Below are 19,632 nucleotides of genomic sequence, written 5' to 3' on the forward strand. Positions count from 1 at the left end.
AAAAATATGAACGAAAAAACACCCTTGTTGAACGAATTTGTTTGCTTTCAGATAGGAATAAAAGACTCCTAGCTAGAAGTCTTTTAATATTTTAGTGGAAAATTACTTCTTACTCAAAAACTATGTTACTTCAGAGGGAGTCGTTTCCCACAATGTTTAATACTATAAACAGCTCTCCAATGCTCTTAACCAAGTCAGTTTTTAAGTGAATTTTTGTTTTGAGTAATTACCAAACGTGTACCTTCCCTTTACAGAGTACTCTTTATTTAAGTAATGCAATATTGTTTGAGCAGGTTTGGAAAAAGAAAATTCATAATTTGTTTTCTTATTTTTACCCAAATGTTTTTGATTCACTTATGTTTTTTTCTGGGTTCAAAGTATTATACAGGATTGGTAAGAAAACAAAATATAATTCATTATCAGAACCATTTTGTCCAAAATATTTCTCTCTGAAATGAAGTCACATTCAAGAAACTGCATCTGAAAATCGCAGCTGAATTCAGTTGTTCAAAAAAAAGGTGTTTACGTGCTTAAAATTGTGCATGGTTTTTCACTCCTGTCTAACACAACGGATTTAGCCCAAATTTTCACGGACTTGTTATTATGGTTGACCACACAAAACATGAACATACATGTAGCACCGTCTGAGGCTATTATTTTTCAGCTCTACCAATCCTGCAAAAAAGCTTTGATACTTTAATTGTTTTTGATTTTTATGTTACAATCCTACATTACTTTTCACTTTTCCTTTTTCCCAACACATCTATTTTCTTTCAAAAAAGTACATTGACAATGCAAAGACAAACAACAAAATTCAATGGAAGCAAATCTTCAACCTGACAGGCATAGATCTCTTAATAAACTTCATCCCCCATGATAGTAAATTAGGTGCATATTAATGTAAATAAATTTTGTACATAAACGAAGGTTTTAATAAACCAGTTATGTAAAGTAGGATTTGTCCATGTGCTTTTATACAGTTATGTGTTGTTCAATTTGTTAGCACCAACTCCCTACCATCTTCTGCAATTCTTTGTGATAATTTGTATGATAGTTCTTTCAAATATCTTTTTTGATTCAGCCCATCTTTTGCAAAGGTTTTCATTAGAGCACATTCATTCCTTTCCATTACAGAAACCCCATTTAACCATTAACCTTTGAAAGAATTAACTATAAATAAATAGTCAACTTGCAGGCACAACCATGTATTAAATCTGTTTTGGGGGAGTGTCGTGGTCTTGACATTTTGAATAGTAAATTCTGCTTGTCAAGAGAAACCTATGACAGTTTCATCAAATTAAACTTTGGACAAAACGCATCTTGTGTACCCCTAAGTGATACATTCCTAAGTCGTAAAAGTAATTAACTAGAGTTGCAAGTGCCAAAATGCCACATTTTGCCAACAAGAATAAATCCCCATTTCATTTATCATCATCTTTTATTATAGACCTTTCTTTTGCATTGTCACAGCCAAAGCTTTTGCAAACCGGGGTTGGGAAACTATTGACCCCAACTACCCCCCAAAAATGGCTAATTTTTGTTCGACAAATATTCGCAGTGTTGAATTTGTTAGAAACAAAGCAACCAATCATGGGCAGGTATTTCAATAAGAAAATATTGAATTTGGGTAAAACATCTGTGACCAAGATTGAGTGTTCTACTAACATTCAGCCATCAACGCCAACCAGCTCAGTTTGTTTATAAACACTGGAAAGGTCTATATTTCAAGTTGTTGGAGGACCTCCCCCAGCCTTGACTTGACCCATGACCAGACCTTGAACCGACCCAAGACCCTGATTGTAGAAGCTGACACGGTGTCTATCAGTCTCTGTGGGTAAGTCCAATTAAGGTATCACATCATCCAGTATAAAGTTATTCTCATCCAGGTACTTCCTGCTTGTCCTTTTCTGAGATTGGTTGAGCTGTAGGAAATAAAGACAAATTATCAGACCTTTTTTATTCTTTGGAAATATCAGCTATTGAGTTTCCTATTCATCTTGAAACTGGTATGTTATTCTAAGTTGTGCTTTGGTTTCTGTGCTTATGAGCCAAATTTTTAAGGGAAGTCGGGTTGGCTCAGTGGTTTCTGTCCATGCCTTTTATCCTTGTGGACTCCGATTCAAGGCGAACCGGAGCCTTGCATGTGTATTGGGTTGTTCAGTTCCTAGCCTGGGTTTTCCCTATAGGGTTTTTCCTTCTTCGTCTAAAACTGAAACTTCGTCATTGTTTTCTCTACAAGTTGGTGTGATGTTTTCATTAAGGAAGTTAAAGAAGTGTTATTTTTCATCTGTCCGTTATTAAAATTGTTCGTGCAAAATGTGGCTTGAGTTACCTATGACTGGATTTTGGGTGCATTCTGGTCTGTCCACCCATAATTTGTAGTCTTTGTTGCTGACAAAGCGTTTCACTCCTCCACATTCTATGCATGTCACAACAAGGTGCTTCTGCCGTTTACCTGATGGTAAAAGAGAGCCAAAAAAGGGAATTAGTGAGGGAACTAATTTTAAAGGGGTAAAACAAAATAACCAAGTAAGATAATCATTAAGATTGTGTGAAGGCAGATTACATTATAAGCTAAGGTCTTTCATCTTTTAAAAGTTAAACTGAACCCATTAAATTGCAATTAAATGCATTTCAAAAAGGTTCAAAATAAAAATGAAACATTCATTCAAGCCCTGTTTGGTTTAACACAACAAAAAAAATGTCCATCTTCTAAAACCTGACAATCAGCTTGATCTCCTTTCTTTTGCAGAAACTAAGTGTGGCTTAAACAAAGTTTTTTTTACATGTGCCAAAATGTGGTTGGTTTGTCCATTATCTTGAAAAAGATCTAAAATTACAAAATCGAAAGGAAGTTATTTTAATTTGTTATTCTCTGACCTCTACTTCTGACTTTTGAGGTCAAGCCAGGTATTAAGAGTAGATCACATCGCTTGCAGATGGTTCTCTTGATACCGGGGTGTCTGTAAATAAGAAAAGATTTCAAACTTTAAACACTCTAAGTCATATTTGAAGCTTTGCCTGGTGTGAGGGATAAGAAAACTTGCAGGTACTGGTACAACCATGTAGTAATTCTCTTTTGAAGGAGTGCTGGCTCTGAAAAGAGCTGGTTTAGTCTTGGCCATTTTCGAACAGAATAGAGAAAGCCTTCTAAAAACTTTCTTATAGTTGCATCCTCCTCCTCTGTCAAACTTCCCCAACAAAAATTCTTTCCACTTCCAGAAATCATAATTTTGTTATCATTGGTAAGAGTTTACCGGTGGTTATAAAGCAGTTTGTTCAAAGGCCTAAAATAACTGAGTATTTTAATAAGGGGAAGTAAAACATCTGTTTACATTCTCAAGACGGATTTCTTGGCGACATTCTTCATGGTTGTGATGTAGAATCTTGCTAGGCTGGTGTTTTCTGGGTTCTGGAGTAGCATACAATGGGCAGCCTATGAAGAAAAAAAAGTAATAATAATAATTAAAATTACTGTCTAATTCAAACTAAGAAATTGTGTGCATTGTTACTTCTAAAAAACTTTAAGGCTTGTAAAAGCCTCATAGTTTCTAGAAGTACCATTTTGTTGTACTTATTTTTAGTAGAGGGTAGTAGAACTAAAAACAAATACACAACAAAATGGTAGGCTATTTTATAAAGGTTCATTCCACTATCATTGAGGTGATAGTGGAACGAACCTCAAATTGAGTAGGTCAAAACAATGTACATGTACTATGTAGGCCCCTAGTCATTATATTTATAAGTTGGACTCCCCCAATGCACTTCAGAGACAAGCATCCTACAGTGCAGTGCAAAGTGTAGAGATGCCTAGGGTTATAAATAGCAAGCGGTGTGACGGACGGGGGCGGCGGTAGGGAACAGCGCCACCACGCGGTAGTGGGATGTTACCATTAATGCTCCCACTCTGTGTGCTGGTCTGGCCCTGCCGTCCACCAAAATAGGTAAAATATTCCTTTTTATTTTTATAAAGTGATGCCTTCAATAACATCACTGAAACAAACAAGGTCTTCATTTATTATTTGTATACATTTTAAGTGAGATCATAAATATAAATGTCATAATTTCCAGGTTTAGTTTGCTAAGTAATGGCCTCGTGACTCCTCGTTAGATAACACTGCATTTATTTCGAGATAATTTAGTATATTAAATAACTAGTGCTCCGGAGTCCGTTTATCGTCCAGAGACGGACCCAGGTTCGTAAAATTCAGGTTTTAAGTGATGAGGTTTGATCTGGTAATACAGTAATGTACAGAGACAGCCATGTATGTTAAATAGAGCACCAATTCATGTACAGTATGTCCTTTTCATAAGAATATGTGTACTATGGTTGTTATAATGAATCACACTGGCCATGTCATGCACAATTTATGGAGTTTAAGTAACTTTAGTGTGGAGATTATCATTATGAAGTGTATTTGTACATGACATCTTTTAGTTTTGCCCTCAATGTAGATTACTTCATGTGTTGTCTATATTCATGCGGTAAACTTTCAATCAAGTTTAGCGAACTTGGCCTGTGCATGTATATAATGTATGTCACTTGTGCTAATTTATAATGATCACTTTTAATGTCTACATTGTACTTTGTTTTCTCCCTTTCTACTAATGTTGGTTACCATTAATGCTCCCACTCTGTGTGCTGGTCTGGCCCTGCCGTCTACCAAAATAGAGAATAAACCAATCTCGAGCTGCTAAATAAATAATTACGCCTTTAATTATTTACTACTCGCCTCCACAAAAGCAATTTCTTTGTAAATACAAATTACGTTTATAGTTTAGGTAATGGATAAATCCTTCATATTTCTTACTAAATTTCAAAACGTTTTGGGATTCCACGTTTTCTACGTCATTGAACTCACCTGATAGAGAAAATTGATTCTTTGCAATGAATCTTGATTCGGATTCATGGTTTCCAATTGAAACTTGAGCTAGTTTTTTACTAGCAGACGAATAATAGTGTTGTTGTTGTGCAATTTCTGTCCCGCTCCAAGATAAACAGCGCCCTCTCATGTGCAAACGTGAATAATTAATAATGTTACAAAATATATTGCATTTTTGTGTGTAAAATGTTCAATAAAACCGTCGTTTGGGAAGAAAGGATACCCTTTTTATAACAAAAACAAATTTTAAACATTGAAATTAATATAACTTTCCGTCCAATGTAGTAATTTTAGAAAGAAAAGTTTGTTTCAAAAGTCAATACGTTTCGCCTCACCATCTTTCGTAACGATTGATGAATTGAAAGATGGCAACTTTCATTGGAAAGACACGACCGTTCGTTTACCGGCGTTTATCAAATCTGGGAAAATGTGGTAAGCATATCGTTTTAAGTTATTTGTATTCATGAAATGTTCCGTTTGTTAATTATTTGAAACATATTGACATTTTTTGGGGTAAGTTTAGTTGTGTTTTATTATACTAGCACAGTTGGCAACAACACAGCAGATAAACATGTTATTTAAAAATTAAACTTGACTATGTGTGTAAATGTCACGTAGGCCTACAATACATGTTACTTAACCTACCTCTAGCCCCACTTGTTTTTGTGTGTCCACAAGGCTAAAATAAGGATTCAGCTAGCCTTGCCTTGGCCACACAAAAGTGGGGCTATTAATTGTCCTTGCTCTATTTGGTTGAACCTGGAGGTAATGAACTCATATTCATAAACTTGAACTGAATGAAATTTGGATTGAAGTTTTTAATATTATAAGGGAATCAATGTGTGGCGAAGAGGTTTTCAATTATGGTTTATACCCGCCGAGGCCTGGTTCTTGATAAATTTACCGAGACGAAGTTGAGGTAAATTATCAAGAACCAGGCCTCGGCGGGTTTAAACCACTAGTTGAAAACCGATTCAACACACTTTGATTCTTATTCATAAATACATTTAAGGTCGAAAGACATAAACACTTTTGGTAAAAAAGTAAAATAACTGCCAAAATTATAATTGTTTGATGATTTCTTTCAACACAACACCCCTCCAGCTATGAAATTGTAAAGCCCTCGGGTAAACAACTCCTTATTAGGAGATTGCTGTGCGCGTCGCGCGTATCGCGTGATGTGGCACAACTATTCCAGCCGTTGCTCTCGACCAATATGAATGAAGAAACTATCTTATAAGCACAGGTGCAAGCTCGCGTGTCACGACCATGTTTCAACACTTTTTACTGGTGTTATATCATCCGTTCAAACACCTCCACGTGATGCCCTCACGACCAATCAGAATGGATAAACTGTCTTGTATTTATGAATTGTTATTTAAACTACACCACTCTAGAACTACACTACAGTACTTATTTAACATTTTAAGCAAAAAAATAAAATACATAGCGTATGTTTTTATTATTTTTTTATAGATAGGGCCTACTAACAAATGAGGCAAGAACAAGTTTGTCGTTGGTCCACAGCTCGACCAGTTGGACAACTTGACGGTTGAGACAACTCAATGGTTTGGCATGTTTTGAGCCGGACAACTTAACTGATTGTCTATTCAACCGTCAGACAACTCAACGAACAGATGGCCAACAAGACAACTCAGTCAATGGCCACAGTATACTTCTTCTAGAATATACTTCACACAACCAAAACACAACCACACATTGTATTCATAATGCTTGAGTTAAATTAAAAACATCGTTAAAAAAATGCAATTTTCAATTGGTAATACTGTTGTTTTTCTGTCGCAGCGCATGTTTTTTTACTTCTCATGTTCAAAGCTTAATTTTTTTGTCACCAAGGGCTGTACCCGCAGGTAACAGTACAGTGAACAGACGAACTGCGGAGTCTTATTTTATGTATTTTTTCCTCCATATTTCTTCACTACAAATGACAGAGCTATGTCGCCTTCACAGTAGCTCGGGGTTAAGCAACCAACCAAAAGTCACAATGTCTATACACCAGTATGCATTGACAGTTCTTCCCCAGTACTCTGGATTGTTGAGTAACCTGCTACGAACCCAGTCAAGGCGCTCGGTACACCTTTGTGCTTCACTGTCGCAGAAGGTCAGCAAAAAAGATCGAGTTAAGCAGGTGAATAGTAATTAATTTTATTTTTTTTTACCAATAAAAAAATACACTGGTTTGTGTGTTAGCACTGTAACTTTCCCAAGCTCTTTGAAAATAATCAAAGGCATATTATTCAAGAGGGATTCGAACTGACGACCTTTGTAGTTCTAGACTGCTCAGTGTCTTGCCAACTTTGACCAAAGCATGTGAATTCTTAAAAAAATGTATTGCACATAAATCACAAGGAACTTGATGACCGATTGAGCCCAAATTTCCACAGATTGTTATTTTATATGCATAATGTCGGGATACACCATGTAAGAACACTGGGCTTTGACAGTTACCAAAGGTGTCCAGTGTCGTCAAAGAATGATGCAGATTTCTCCTTTATGTGGTACAATTATGAAACTGCATTAAATATATACGTGATGTGATCTGAATGCAAACTCGAACTTGCTCTAAATTAGTCCTTACAAATCGTTTAAAACAAGATCATAATAGTTTTCATGGTGTATGTTTGAGTATTAGTTTTATCTGGTGTGTACAAACTTATTCTTTAACTATGTTGTGGCCCAATTGTAGAATCAGCTTAATTATAGTTTGGCCCTGACCAACTGCAGTTAGGCCTGACCAACTGCAAATGAAACTGACCAACTGCAAAAATAGACCTGACCAACTGCAAGTGGGCCCGTCAAACTGCAAATGGACCCAACCAACTACAAATGGTCTTCTCATTTGCAAATGGGCAGACCAACTGCAAATGGGCGGCCCAACTGCAAATGGGCGGCACAGTTGTTGTTGGTGTTACATGTACATGGCACCTTTTTCATATTGTATGACATGGCATGTGACACCTTTTTCAATAATTTTTAATTTGATTTGAAACTTTGCATTGTGGAAGTAAAACTAAGAGAGGTTTGCAGTAATGTTGGTTCTGAAAAGAACCACTGGTGAATTACTCAACGTTTCTCTCAGTATGCTCCAATCGTCTTCAGGAGAATTAATATTGTTGAGACCCGGCTCATGGCTCACTTGTACAAATTCATAAAGTGCCCTTGGAAAAATCAAAATGGTCTTCATGTTTAGTCACCCAAGCCCTGAATTGACTTCCTTTCTCATTGAAGGTAACAAACAAATATGCATCGTCTGACAGGCCTCAAGCACAGCCTAGGCATACCTCAGACTACCAGCAGTCAACAATCATCCATCCTTCAGAATCGTCAGAATCTTCAACCGTCACCGATCAATCCCCTGCTGGTCTGGATCTCCACCAGCGTGTAGAGACAGCCATCCAGAGCACCCTTGACCATGTCACTCCATGCCCCATTGAGCCAAAGGATGGGAACAAGGGTGACACGGAGGAGGTTGTAGAGGTCAAAGAGGGTCAGTGGAAGGAGCAGAGTGTAGCAGTTAGTCAGCTCCCTTCACTGTATCTACAATTGTCAAAGAGCAGACTCACAGGTAAATTGTAGTGAATGATGTATACTCCCCATGTAAGTCTGTTTTGAAATATTGTATGTTAAAGCGCCTTGAGCGTCACTGAGTGAAGGATATGCGCGCTATAAAATTTTTATTTTTATTAATATTATTATTACCTTTCCTGCTCAGAAAATGCCAGCATGGGAAGACAGTAGCTGCTTGTTAAATCAGTGCATTGAATTGCAATGGTCATTTTGGTTTGGTTTATTTTATTCTCCTGCAGGTTTAGTGGTTATCTCAGCGTTAGCAGGCTATGGAATGGCTCCCGGGGTGTTTGAATTGTCAACATGCGCCCTCATGGGATTCGGGACCTTCATGACGTCCTGTTCAGCTAACACAGTCAATCAGGTCAGTGTACACACTTTGGACTTGTGGTATTATAATAATAATGAGTCATCACCATCCTTTGTTCAGACTTTGCGCTGGACTGTATAGAAACCTTGGTTGAAGTTGTTTTTCTGATATGGTAGTTGGTGCTACGAAAGCTCGTGCAGATATTTATTTATTATTTGTTAGTTATTAAAGTGCTACATTTTACTTTCCTCTTTTCAATTACCTGTTTAACACATCTACCCACCATTCATTTTCAATGATAAACTGGGCATATTTAAAGTGCCTTTAAGTTTTACCAGAGGATGCAAAGTGCTGGAAGATGAGAAAACCAGAAAAGAGGGGGCGTCTCGAGGGTAGGGAGAGGCGGACATGAGAAACCCAGATTACAAGTGTCAGAGAAAAGTGCTGTGATATCTTTGTGTAAGAGCTTTATACAAATGCCTTCACTCAATATGATTGTTATTATTGTTCGCCCTTGCAGTATTTTGAAGTACCATTTGATTCTCAGATGGCCCGGACAAGGAATAGAGTCTTGGTTAAAGGACTGCTCAGGTAATATATTTTTTTAAACATTCATTCACAATACCTGTACCAAAGGCAAACATTTGGAAGTACTCCTCATACTATACAACCTCATTTTTTAATTCCATATTCTACTTCACTGAATACTTAAATGGTGTTTGAATTGGTGGCTACAGCTAGTGCTACACTTGTTTCAAAGGCCGTCCTACACTTCAGTGCACGATGGTGCGGAAATCTAGGAGTAGCCAAAGCGGTAGTTGCTAACTCTGATTGGTCACAGTTCAAAGCCAACTAGGTGTCTTTCTACAATGGCAATTCCTTGGTTATTGTTAGGTCCCTCGCTCCCTCGTTATTTAGCCAACACTTTGATTGTCTTAATGAGGGGGGATGGCAGGCCTGCCATGTCATTTCTGAGAGGGCAAGGCCACTTACGTTTTGCTAAGGGCACCTTAAAGTCTATTGACAACTATTGAAGGGGCACCAGACCAGGTCAACAGAGGCCATGGTCTTTGTGTAACTCCAGACCTGGGCCCAATTTCAGAGCTGCTTTAGCAGAAAATATTGCTTAACGGTTGTCTGCTAAACATAAATGAGCAAGAAACCATTCACAAATTGTACATGTGACGTGGTAATCTTGTTCTGCTAAGCATAATTTCGTTATGGTTAGCTACTCTCTGTGTATTTCGTACTGGGGTTAATCATTTATTGAGTAACATTGGCTACGTGGCAGGGTTGAAGTTTCACAAACTTATTTTCCACCAAATTATTTGCATTCACCAAATTGTTTTGATGTTCTTGACAGTCCCCTCCATGCTGTTGGGTTTGCTTCAGTGGTTGGTACGGCAGGAGTAGGCATCCTGGCACTGGCTGTCAATCCATTAGCTGCAGCCATAGCCGCAAGTACCTGGGTTCTCTATGTGGGTGTGTACACCCCGCTGAAGCGGCTAAGCATCGTCAACACATGGGTTGGTGCCGTGGTCGGAGCCCTACCTCCCGCCATTGGCTGGGCAGCTAGCACTGGAGCTCTAGCACCAGGTAGGTTTCTATTAGACCCTTCCCATGAAATATGCATAAGACCCTATTGGTTGGCAAAATGCCATACAGATGTGCACTAAGCAGATGCACAATTGCGTCTGTGTCACGCAGTCATTAGACGCATTACAAAACAGTGTGATGTTCCCCAATGTTCCCTTATTTTGCTAACTAAAATAACATTTTTGCACAGATTTTGGAAGAAAATACTGAACTCAAACAAATTTCATTTTCTGCTCCCCCAATTAGGAACAGTACAAGTTTCTTTAATCGTTCCCTTTTGCAATATCACCCCTTACAAACATTCCACAAGACCTACTCTAACAAAACTCATGAATGCCAAATAATAATAAATATCATTTGTATAGCGCTGTCCATCAAAGCGCTTTAACATTGTCTGAAAATATGTGTTTTTAATTTAGGCTAGACTGAGCTGATAGAGTACGAGCCACAGTGGGGCTTAGTTGTGGTTTACAATACTTACCTTCTTGTTCGCTCCTCATTTTGTATTGCTTAAGCCACTAGGATCCTGTGTTGCTGTATTTCGTAATTTTATCATGTTTTACACACATACATTCAGGGTATTTATAGAGAGATGCAACATTTTGTGCAGTTTTAAATATGTATCAGACAACTGCTACATTTTGGTCACAATGAAGTGTAGCTACATTTTAAGGATTTAGTTTTGATTTATCATAAACTTAAAGACTGAGGTATGGCTTTTTTTTTAAGGTGCCTTGTTGATGGCTGGTTTCCTCTACTGCTGGCAGTTCCCCCACTTCAACGCCCTGAGCTGGAACCTCCGCAGTGATTACTCCAGGGGTGGCTACCGCATGATGGCCACCACAAACCCTTCTCTCTGCCGCCGTGTGGCCCTCCGACACTGCTTCGCCATGATCGGGCTGTGCACCCTGGCCCCGATGCTGGACCTCACCACATGGGCATTCGCCCTGGACTCTCTACCCCTCAACCTGTGGCTGACGTACCTGGGCTGGAGGTTTTACCAGCGGGCGGACAGCAAGTCGGCCAAGCAGCTGTTTAAGTTCACATTGCTTCACCTGCCGTTGCTGATGCTGTTGCTGTTGATAAGCAAGAAGAGTCTGTACTCTGGTGGGAGTGTAGAGGCCATCGCTGGAGCATTATGATGAGAAATTTGTCAGGTTAGGAGGGTTTCACTAGCAAGGTTTTAATCGGAGGAATTTTCAGGAGGAATTCCCTAGGAAGGTTTCCCAAGGAAGGTATCCCTAAGAGGAATTCACTAGGAAGGTTTCCAGAGGAAAGTTTCCCTAAGAGGAAATCACTAGGATGGTTTCCCAAGGAAGGTTTCCCTAGGAGGAGTTCACTAGGAAGGTTTCACAAGGAAGGTTTCCCTAAGGGGAATCCACTAAGGTTTCCCTAGTAAGGTTTTCATTTGAGGGTCTCCCTAGGACATAGGAGGAATTTCCTTAAAATGTTTCCCAAGGAATTTTTCCCTCAGAGGAATTTCCTGTGAAGATTTCCCAAAAGAGGGTTCCTAAAGGCATTTTTACTAAAGAGGGTTTGTCTGGGAATGCTAACCTTCCTAAAATGAATTCTCTAAGGGAGGTTTCCGTTGGAGATTTTCCCAAGGAGGGTTTTCCTAGGAGGATTTTTGCTGAAAATACAAAACACATGCAACCGACCATTTCACTGAAAATTTAATGCTCAATTAGAGCAATCACCCTGTAAAAAAATGTAGTTACGAAACATGTATTGTTTTTTTCCAAAAAAATTTGAACAAAACGTTTTCGTTGACTGTAACTGTGAAACTGAGTATGTAACATATTTGCCGCAGCCACCTGGGCAATTGGCTGCTAATTAAACAGTGTGAATAAGAGAATAAAATTAAGCAACGTGTTCTTAATCGGCTGTTGAAACTGCAACCTGCAAACGGGTGTTTAAGAACGAGTCACTACTCTTTCATTCCCAATCATAAATGCCATTTTGTTTGAAAGGCGTTATAAAGTCGGAAACTCTGTACGTGTGGTGTATTTTTATGAAACAGTTTTCGGATATGAATTCGTGTGCGTAAAGCATCCTTGTATCCATGAGCTAAAAAATAGTGCGACAAGATCGATCACCCGTCAGAAAGAGGTTGAGGGATAACCCGCACAAATGCTATTTGAAAACAACCAGTTATAAACAGCTCCAGCTGGTCATTATCAGTCGTTTAAACACCCCCACTTGACGTGTTTTCCACCAATAGGGGAATAGCGAAACTGTCTGGGGTATTTATGAATGCAGTATTAAGGGTGTTGGCATTGGAGTGCTTATGTGTTTAATATCTCAACTAGAAGGGTATGAGAGAGATTCCACTGTAGCGTCAATCTGTGTGTGTGTGTGTGTACACTGACCTGAGCGCACGTGTTACAACCAATTTATCTTCCAGTCTCCCCGCGACGAACAGCATGCACGTGCAAAGTTTTGAAATGTAATTTTGCACTGTCCGTATGCAGAGCGTGACGCATTTGACAATATGCAGAGTGCAATATAAAAAGTGAGAGTAGAGTATAGCTTTTTATACCACCTTCCAGTTCGAGCATCTGATTGGTGGATTAGCGCGAACTGGAAGATAAAAAGGATACATTAATTCCAACCATCTTGTTTTTCAATTTTTGTTCATTCAAACTAGACAGTCATCAGCTCATCTTACTGCAGTTTATATTTGTTTCTTTTCTTCACCAACAAGTTGCAATGAAAAGCAATTGTCAATATATTCAGTTGGTTTTTATCGACATTTCTTTTTTCAGGGTGAGTGATGATTACTTTTAAAACCCAATATTTGAATACTTGCATATTTGAATAATTAACTCTTTGCGTATCGCAAGCGTATATTATTGTCTCGACGAGATCACCCAACAACACACAGTTTTCTCTATTAAAACAATGTTATAATTAATATTTTTGCCGCAGGCAATGCAAAATGAAGGGGAATCTGTGGAATTTAACTGATAATTTTTTTTAAAGATAAGTTTATTGTCAGTGTTCAACGAAACAAGAGTCCTGTGTTCCACTTTTTGGTGGAAAACCTTGGTTTTTTGGCGAGGTTTTGGGGGAAGTTTAGTGGCTACATGTATCTACTTATTGTGCTAAGAATCATGGCATGGAGCATTATTTTCTCAACATAATTATTTCTATGAGTCTGAATAGTGGACAATAGGTGGCAGCAGACTTGGCAGTTAAATCCAGTGGTTTGAGAAAAAAAAGTATGTTCATTTAAAACAACATTAACAAAATCAAATGTGGTGTAATGACTTTCACGGTTTAAAACTTCTCTTGAAATGCTTTTGCCTGAAATGCTACTGAAGTACACAAGTTATAATTTTAAGTAAAACAATTTGTTTTGATCTAGCTTTACCAAAAAGGAAAATCCCTGTGTAAGTTTATTGCACTGGAGCAGCACATGTTTTGTGTAATGTCTTTTTTCGTTAGGAATGAACACAGTGGATGTTGTTTTTAAGGGAACCTTTACAAACTGAGTGGAATTGCCTGAGGTTGTTACATGTACGTCTTAACTACTTCATTGTGGTTTTCTGGCCAAATGCCAGTGATAATACATGTGGCTTGGACTAGCAAAACGTTGTTCAGTGAATAGACTGTGCAAGTCTATGGCATATTTGACTGTCCGGGACTAAGTTAATCCAGCAGTTTCCCATAACACTCTCTTGATGGCCAAATGCAAGTTAAAATGCCTGAGGACCAGTTAAAATTAACCCAAGTGAACTGGCTGACTAGTTCAATGTTAAAAAACTTCCCTATCCCTACTTAATATTCATTTTACACCAATGTGTTTCCCTATTTTATTTGAAACATGGACTTGTGAAAAGCTGATGGACAGGTGAAATAGCAAGTTAACTAGTCCTGTTGGCCAGCCACTGAAAAGGTTATGGGCAAACCCATGTAGTCCAAACCATATTGAGTTTTGCGTTTGAGCGGTTCTGTTTTTATCAAATACTCTGAATAATTCAAACAATATGTTGGACAATTAACATTTTATGCCGTACCATAGATCTTATTTGTGCTGAACTGGAAAGTAACAATTTTAAAATAGATTTTTCTAAAGACCTGTCCAGCTGGATTGTGAAAAGAAGATTAAATGTAAATCATAGCAAGCACTGTCATTCATGTCATTTTATTTGTCTCTTTTTATGATTTGCATTTGATTGGTAGCATTTTAAAGGCAGCGGACACTATTGGTAATTGTTAATGACCAGTCTTCTCACTTGGTATATCTCAACATATATGCATAAAATAACAAACCTGTGAAAATTTGATTTTGATTGGTTGATTGGTCACACGAATATGCCCAACTTCGAATCGGCCCAACTTCGAATTTCGAATATGCCCAACTTCGAATCGGCCCAACTTCGAATTTCAAATATTTCGAATTTCGAATATGCCCAACTTCGAATATGCCCAACTTCGAATTTCGAATATGCCCAACTTCGAATTTCCAAATCGGCCAAACTTCGAATCGGCCCAACTTCGAATTTCAAATATGCCCAACTTCGAATCGGCCCAACTTCGAATTTCGAATATTTCGAATTTCGAATATGCCCAACTTCGAATATGCCCAACTTCGAATATGCCCAACTTCGAATTTCGAATATGCCCAACTTCGAATCGGCCCAACTTCGAATTTCGAATATGCCCAACTTCGAATCGGCCCAACTTCGAATTTCGAATATTTTGAATTTCCAATATGCCCAACTTCGATTATGCCCAACTTCGAATTTCGAATATGCCCAACTTCGAATTTCCAAATCGGCCCAACTTCGAATCGGCCCAACTTCGAATTTCAAATATGCCCAACTTCGAATCGGCCCAACTTCGAATTTCGAATATTTCGAATTTCGAATATGCCCAACTTCGAATCGGCCCAACTTCGAATTTCGAATATGCCCAACTTCGAATTTCCAAATCGGCCCAACTTCGAATCGGCCCAACTTCGAATTTCGAATATGCCCAACTTCGAATCGGCCCAATTTCGAATTTCGAATATGCCCAACTTCGAATCGGCCCAACTTCGAATTTCGAATATGCCCAACTTCGAATTTCGAATATGCCCAACTTCGAATATGCCCAACTTCGAATTTCGAATATGCCCAACTTCGAATCGGCCCAACTTCGAATTTCGAATATGCCCAACTTCGAATCGGCCCAACTTCGAATTTCGAATATGCCCAACTTCGAATTTCCAAATCGGCCCAACTTCGAATTTCGAATATGCCCAACTTCGAATTTCCAAATCGGCCCAACTTCGAATTTCGAATATGCCCAACTTCGAATCGGCCCAATTTCGAATTTCGAATATGCCCAACTTCGAATCGGCCCAACTTCGAATTTCGAATATTTCGAATTTCGAATATGCCCAACTTCGAATATGCCCAACTTCGAATATGCCCAACTTCGAATTTCGAATATGCCCAACTTCGAATCGGCCCAACTTCGAATTTCGAATATGCCCAACTTCGAATCGGCCCAACTTCGAATTTCGAATATTTTGAATTTCCAATATGCCCAACTTCGATTATGCCCAACTTCGAATTTCGAATATGCCCAACTTCGAATTTCCAAATCGGCCCAACTTCGAATCGGCCCAACTTCGAATTTCAAATATGCCCAACTTCGAATCGGCCCAACTTCGAATTTCGAATATTTCGAATTTCGAATATGCCCAACTTCGAATCGGCCCAACTTCGAATTTCGAATATGCCCAACTTCGAATTTCCAAATCGGCCCAACTTCGAATCGGCCCAACTTCGAATTTCGAATATGCCCAACTTCGAATCGGCCCAATTTCGAATTTCGAATATGCCCAACTTCGAATCGGCCCAACTTCGAATTTCGAATATGCCCAACTTCGAATTTCGAATATGCCCAACTTCGAATATGCCCAACTTCGAATTTCGAATATGCCCAACTTCGAATCGGCCCAACTTCGAATTTCGAATATGCCCAACTTCGAATCGGCCCAACTTCGAATTTCGAATATGCCCAACTTCGAATCGGCCCAATTTCGAATTTCGAATATGCCCAACTTCGAATCGGCCCAACTTCGAATTTCGAATATGCCCAACTTCGAATTTCGAATATGCCCAACTTCGAATATGCCCAACTTCGAATTTCGAATATGCCCAACTTCGAATCGGCCCAACTTCGAATTTCGAATATGCCCAACTTCGAATCGGCCCAACTTCGAATTTCGAATATGCCCAACTTCGAATTTCCAAATCGGCCCAACTTCGAATTTCGAATATGCCCAACTTCGAATTTCCAAATCGGCCCAACTTCGAATTTCGAATATGCCCAACTTCGAATCGGCCCAGTTTCGAATATGCCCAACTTCGAATCGGCCCAATTTCGAATTTCGAATATGCCCAACTTCGAATCGGCCCAACTTCGAATTTCGAATATGCCCAACTTCGAATTTCGATTATGCCCAACTTCGAATTGGCCCAACTTCGAATTTTTAATATGCCCAATTTCGAATTTCGAATATGCCAAACTTCGAATATGCCCAACTTCGAATTTCGATTATGCCCAACTTCGAATATGCCCATTTTCGAATTTCGAATATGCCCAACTTCGAATTTCGAATATGCCCAACTTCGAATCGGCCCAACTTCGAATTTCGAATATGCCCAACTTCGAATTTCGAATATGCCCAACTTCGAATCGGCCCAATTTCGAATTTCGAATATGCCCAACTTCGAATCGGCCCAACTTCGAATTTCGAATATGCCCAACTTCGAATTTCGAATATGCCCAACTTCGAATTGGCCCAACTTCGAATTTTTAATATGCCCAATTTCGAATTTCGAATATGCCAAACTTCGAATATGCCCAACTTCGAATTTCGATTATGCCCAACTTCGAATATGCCCATTTTCGAATTTCGAATATGCCCAACTTCGAAAAATATGTTGGAACAAACAAATAAAACAGTTCTACAACCAAGATGCTGAGAAAACTATGAAGAATCACCATCACTCATAGGTAATTCGATTTTTTTCCTTTTTTATACCACCATATTCCCATTGTTTCTGCAGCAAACTAATTTTATTCAAGACTCAATTGATGCAGGCCTGTAACACCCATGTACCTTAGTTAAGTTTAGCCTACATAGTATTATTAATTTTCCTCATTATTATAGGCCTACCTCTAAAAAAATCTTATTAATTCAAGATTAGTTTATTTTATACAGAGCTACATGGTGATTAGCTTTCAATCTGTATTTTAAGAAAATAACGGCTTAAAATAAGATTATTTTTCAATAGATGACAAGTCAAACCCATATTTCTGGGTAACATGAATTTGAAGTAGTAGGTTTATTGACTAGACTTTGAAGTAGGCTAATGACTATTTTTTCAAAATGCCATGCAGTTTTCCTTGAGTAGGCCTACCTTTAAATGTTATTCACTTTTGCACAAAAAAACAAAAAATAACTGAAGGCCTAATTAGATGGTATAGATGATATATCTAACACCAAAATACATTACTTCCAATTAGTATAAAATTGAAGTAGATGACAAGTCTAACCCACCGTTCCAGGTGATATGAATTTCCTGATAGTGACTATTAGTTTCAAAGTGCCATGCCATTCCTTGAAGTATGCCTACATTTATTATTCACAGTGAAGTCATAAATAAATAAATAAATAAAAATAAATAAAATAAGATTTTGTTCCAATAGATGATAAGTCTAATACTTTTCTTTTGAATTTGAAGTAGGACTATAGGCCTTTTGACTATTTTTATGTCTGCCATAAAATATGATATGTAAATTTTTATAGAATTGGAAAAGAAAGGGGAAAATGTACAGGCCAAAAAATAACAAGAAAATCCCCCATGAATGGTTATAACACCCAATATCGTTTTCGTGTAATTAATTTGATAGTGATGACATTTTTTGGGCCTAATAATGGGATTATTTTCGAAACAAATAAATTATCTAAATAACTTTAACAAATGTTTTTGAATAGAATTACTTAGTATACTGGTTCAGAATAATGCAAAACAGTCGAATGAGGCCTAGAATTACCTATTAATACAGAGATTTCGTTTTTAGATAGTGGTCTTTAATGTTTAGGCTTAATTAATCGTATTTTTTGTTTGTTGTTTGAAAGAGAAGGAAAATACATTCTGTTTAGATAGATTATTTTGTAGATAGTGGTTTTTAGTATTTGGCTTAATCAATCGTAGTATTTGTAAGGTGTTAGAAAGACATCGAAAACATGGATTCTTTTTAGTCAGTGGATGTGGAGGCTTAATTAATCGTATTATTGTATAGTGTTTGAAAGAATTCAATATGCCCTCTCCAGTCAAAAAAGAACAAAATACACAAGTCTTCATTTATTTTCAGAACTGACCAATAACTTTTAGAAGTTTTGTTCAAAAAAACACATTTTGGACAATGGTGAGGAAGGACGGCTGTATGGGGAAATGGAGGAGGCCGCCAATTTTAATTTTTAATTATTCAAGTCATGCACAATTTCGTTCCAAGAAAATAGTTTTCGTGCAATTGTCTTAACAATAACCAAAATCCTCACCCAAACTCTTTTTAAAAACAAAACAAAAATTGGCCAGTTCTGTTTATATTAGTCATATACATGCTTTTATTTTCACATAAAATTTGTACTTTTTTTACACTTGTATACCAACAATATCTTTTCAGAATCTAATGTTTTAATCTTTTCATTTTCAGGTTCTGCACTTGTGGTTCACGAAACAAAGCTGAAAAACGCAAATACATAAAAGGTGAAGTAACAGACAAATTTTATATTTTTTTAATCTGTTTATTTAAAAAAGATCCACTGCAAGCTTTTAAACACATTCATGAACACATTCATGCACTTTTGTGTAAAACTTTTTTACTTGCCAGATAATGTCAAAACTAGTTACCAGATTTATAATATTTTATACAAATATTGAGTTGTTTAAATATCAATGCTGTCCATGTTATGGTAATTCGGAAGGAACATTTTTGACGCAGGAATCACAATGTTTGAAAACAATTCTAAATAACTACACTTCAAGAACACAACTACACTTAAAACGTGTTGCAAAATCCACTTAGCAAAACCCACTTACTTATTTATTGATCGCGATATCGATCAAAGACAGAGAAAGACAAGACTATCGGAAAATATTCAAATAGTTTGATTTGGATTCGAATGTGCTCATTATTTTGGAATACAGACGCCGGTGAATAACTTTATTCCGTTGTTTAGTCTGGTTG

The 19,632-nt window shown here is 37.8% G+C and overlaps 2 protein-coding genes across 2 annotated transcripts; one reads left to right on the forward strand and one right to left on the reverse strand.

Moving 5' to 3' along the window:
- Positions 1-1,521: 1,521 nt before the first annotated feature.
- On the reverse strand, positions 1,522-4,977 carry LOC117293146 (ribonuclease P protein subunit p21-like). The gene is made up of 5 exons (XM_033775381.1): positions 4,863-4,977; positions 3,336-3,436; positions 2,881-2,963; positions 2,333-2,455; positions 1,522-1,922 (listed from the first exon to the last, which is right to left on the reverse strand). Exons 1-5 carry the CDS (start codon positions 4,908-4,910, stop codon positions 1,879-1,881), a joined length of 399 nt encoding a protein of 132 aa, XP_033631272.1. The 5' UTR covers positions 4,911-4,977; the 3' UTR covers positions 1,522-1,878.
- A 248-nt stretch (positions 4,978-5,225) lies between these two features.
- On the forward strand, positions 5,226-14,577 carry LOC117292692 (protoheme IX farnesyltransferase, mitochondrial-like). The gene is made up of 7 exons (XM_033774831.1): positions 5,226-5,315; positions 6,836-7,032; positions 8,133-8,469; positions 8,711-8,835; positions 9,302-9,372; positions 10,145-10,377; positions 11,107-14,577. Exons 1-7 carry the CDS (start codon positions 5,249-5,251, stop codon positions 11,517-11,519), a joined length of 1,443 nt encoding a protein of 480 aa, XP_033630722.1. The 5' UTR covers positions 5,226-5,248; the 3' UTR covers positions 11,520-14,577.
- Positions 14,578-19,632: the final 5,055 nt, after the last annotated feature.

Source organism: Asterias rubens, chromosome 7, assembly GCF_902459465.1.
Source record: "Asterias rubens chromosome 7, eAstRub1.3, whole genome shotgun sequence".
Taxonomy (NCBI): domain Eukaryota; kingdom Metazoa; phylum Echinodermata; class Asteroidea; order Forcipulatida; family Asteriidae; genus Asterias; species Asterias rubens.

Bases quoted from the DNA above. Each gene is read 5' to 3' on its own strand.
- LOC117292692 (XM_033774831.1), top strand. From the start codon at position 5,249: ATGGCAACTTTCATTGGAAAGACACGACCGTTCGTTTACCGGCGTTTA. The intron at 9,373-10,144 runs GTAATATATTTT...TGTTCTTGACAG, and splicing joins TTGGTTAAAGGACTGCTCAG to TCCCCTCCATGCTGTTGGGT. The intron at 10,378-11,106 runs GTAGGTTTCTAT...TTTTTTTTTAAG, and splicing joins CACTGGAGCTCTAGCACCAG to GTGCCTTGTTGATGGCTGGT.
- LOC117293146 (XM_033775381.1), bottom strand. From the start codon at position 4,910: ATGAATCCGAATCAAGATTCATTGCAAAGAATCAATTTTCTCTATCAG. The intron at 2,964-3,335 runs GTAAACAGATGT...TCTTATTTACAG, and splicing joins AAGAAATCCGTCTTGAGAAT to ACACCCCGGTATCAAGAGAA. The intron at 1,923-2,332 runs GTAACTCAAGCC...TATTTCCTACAG, and splicing joins CACCCAAAATCCAGTCATAG to CTCAACCAATCTCAGAAAAG.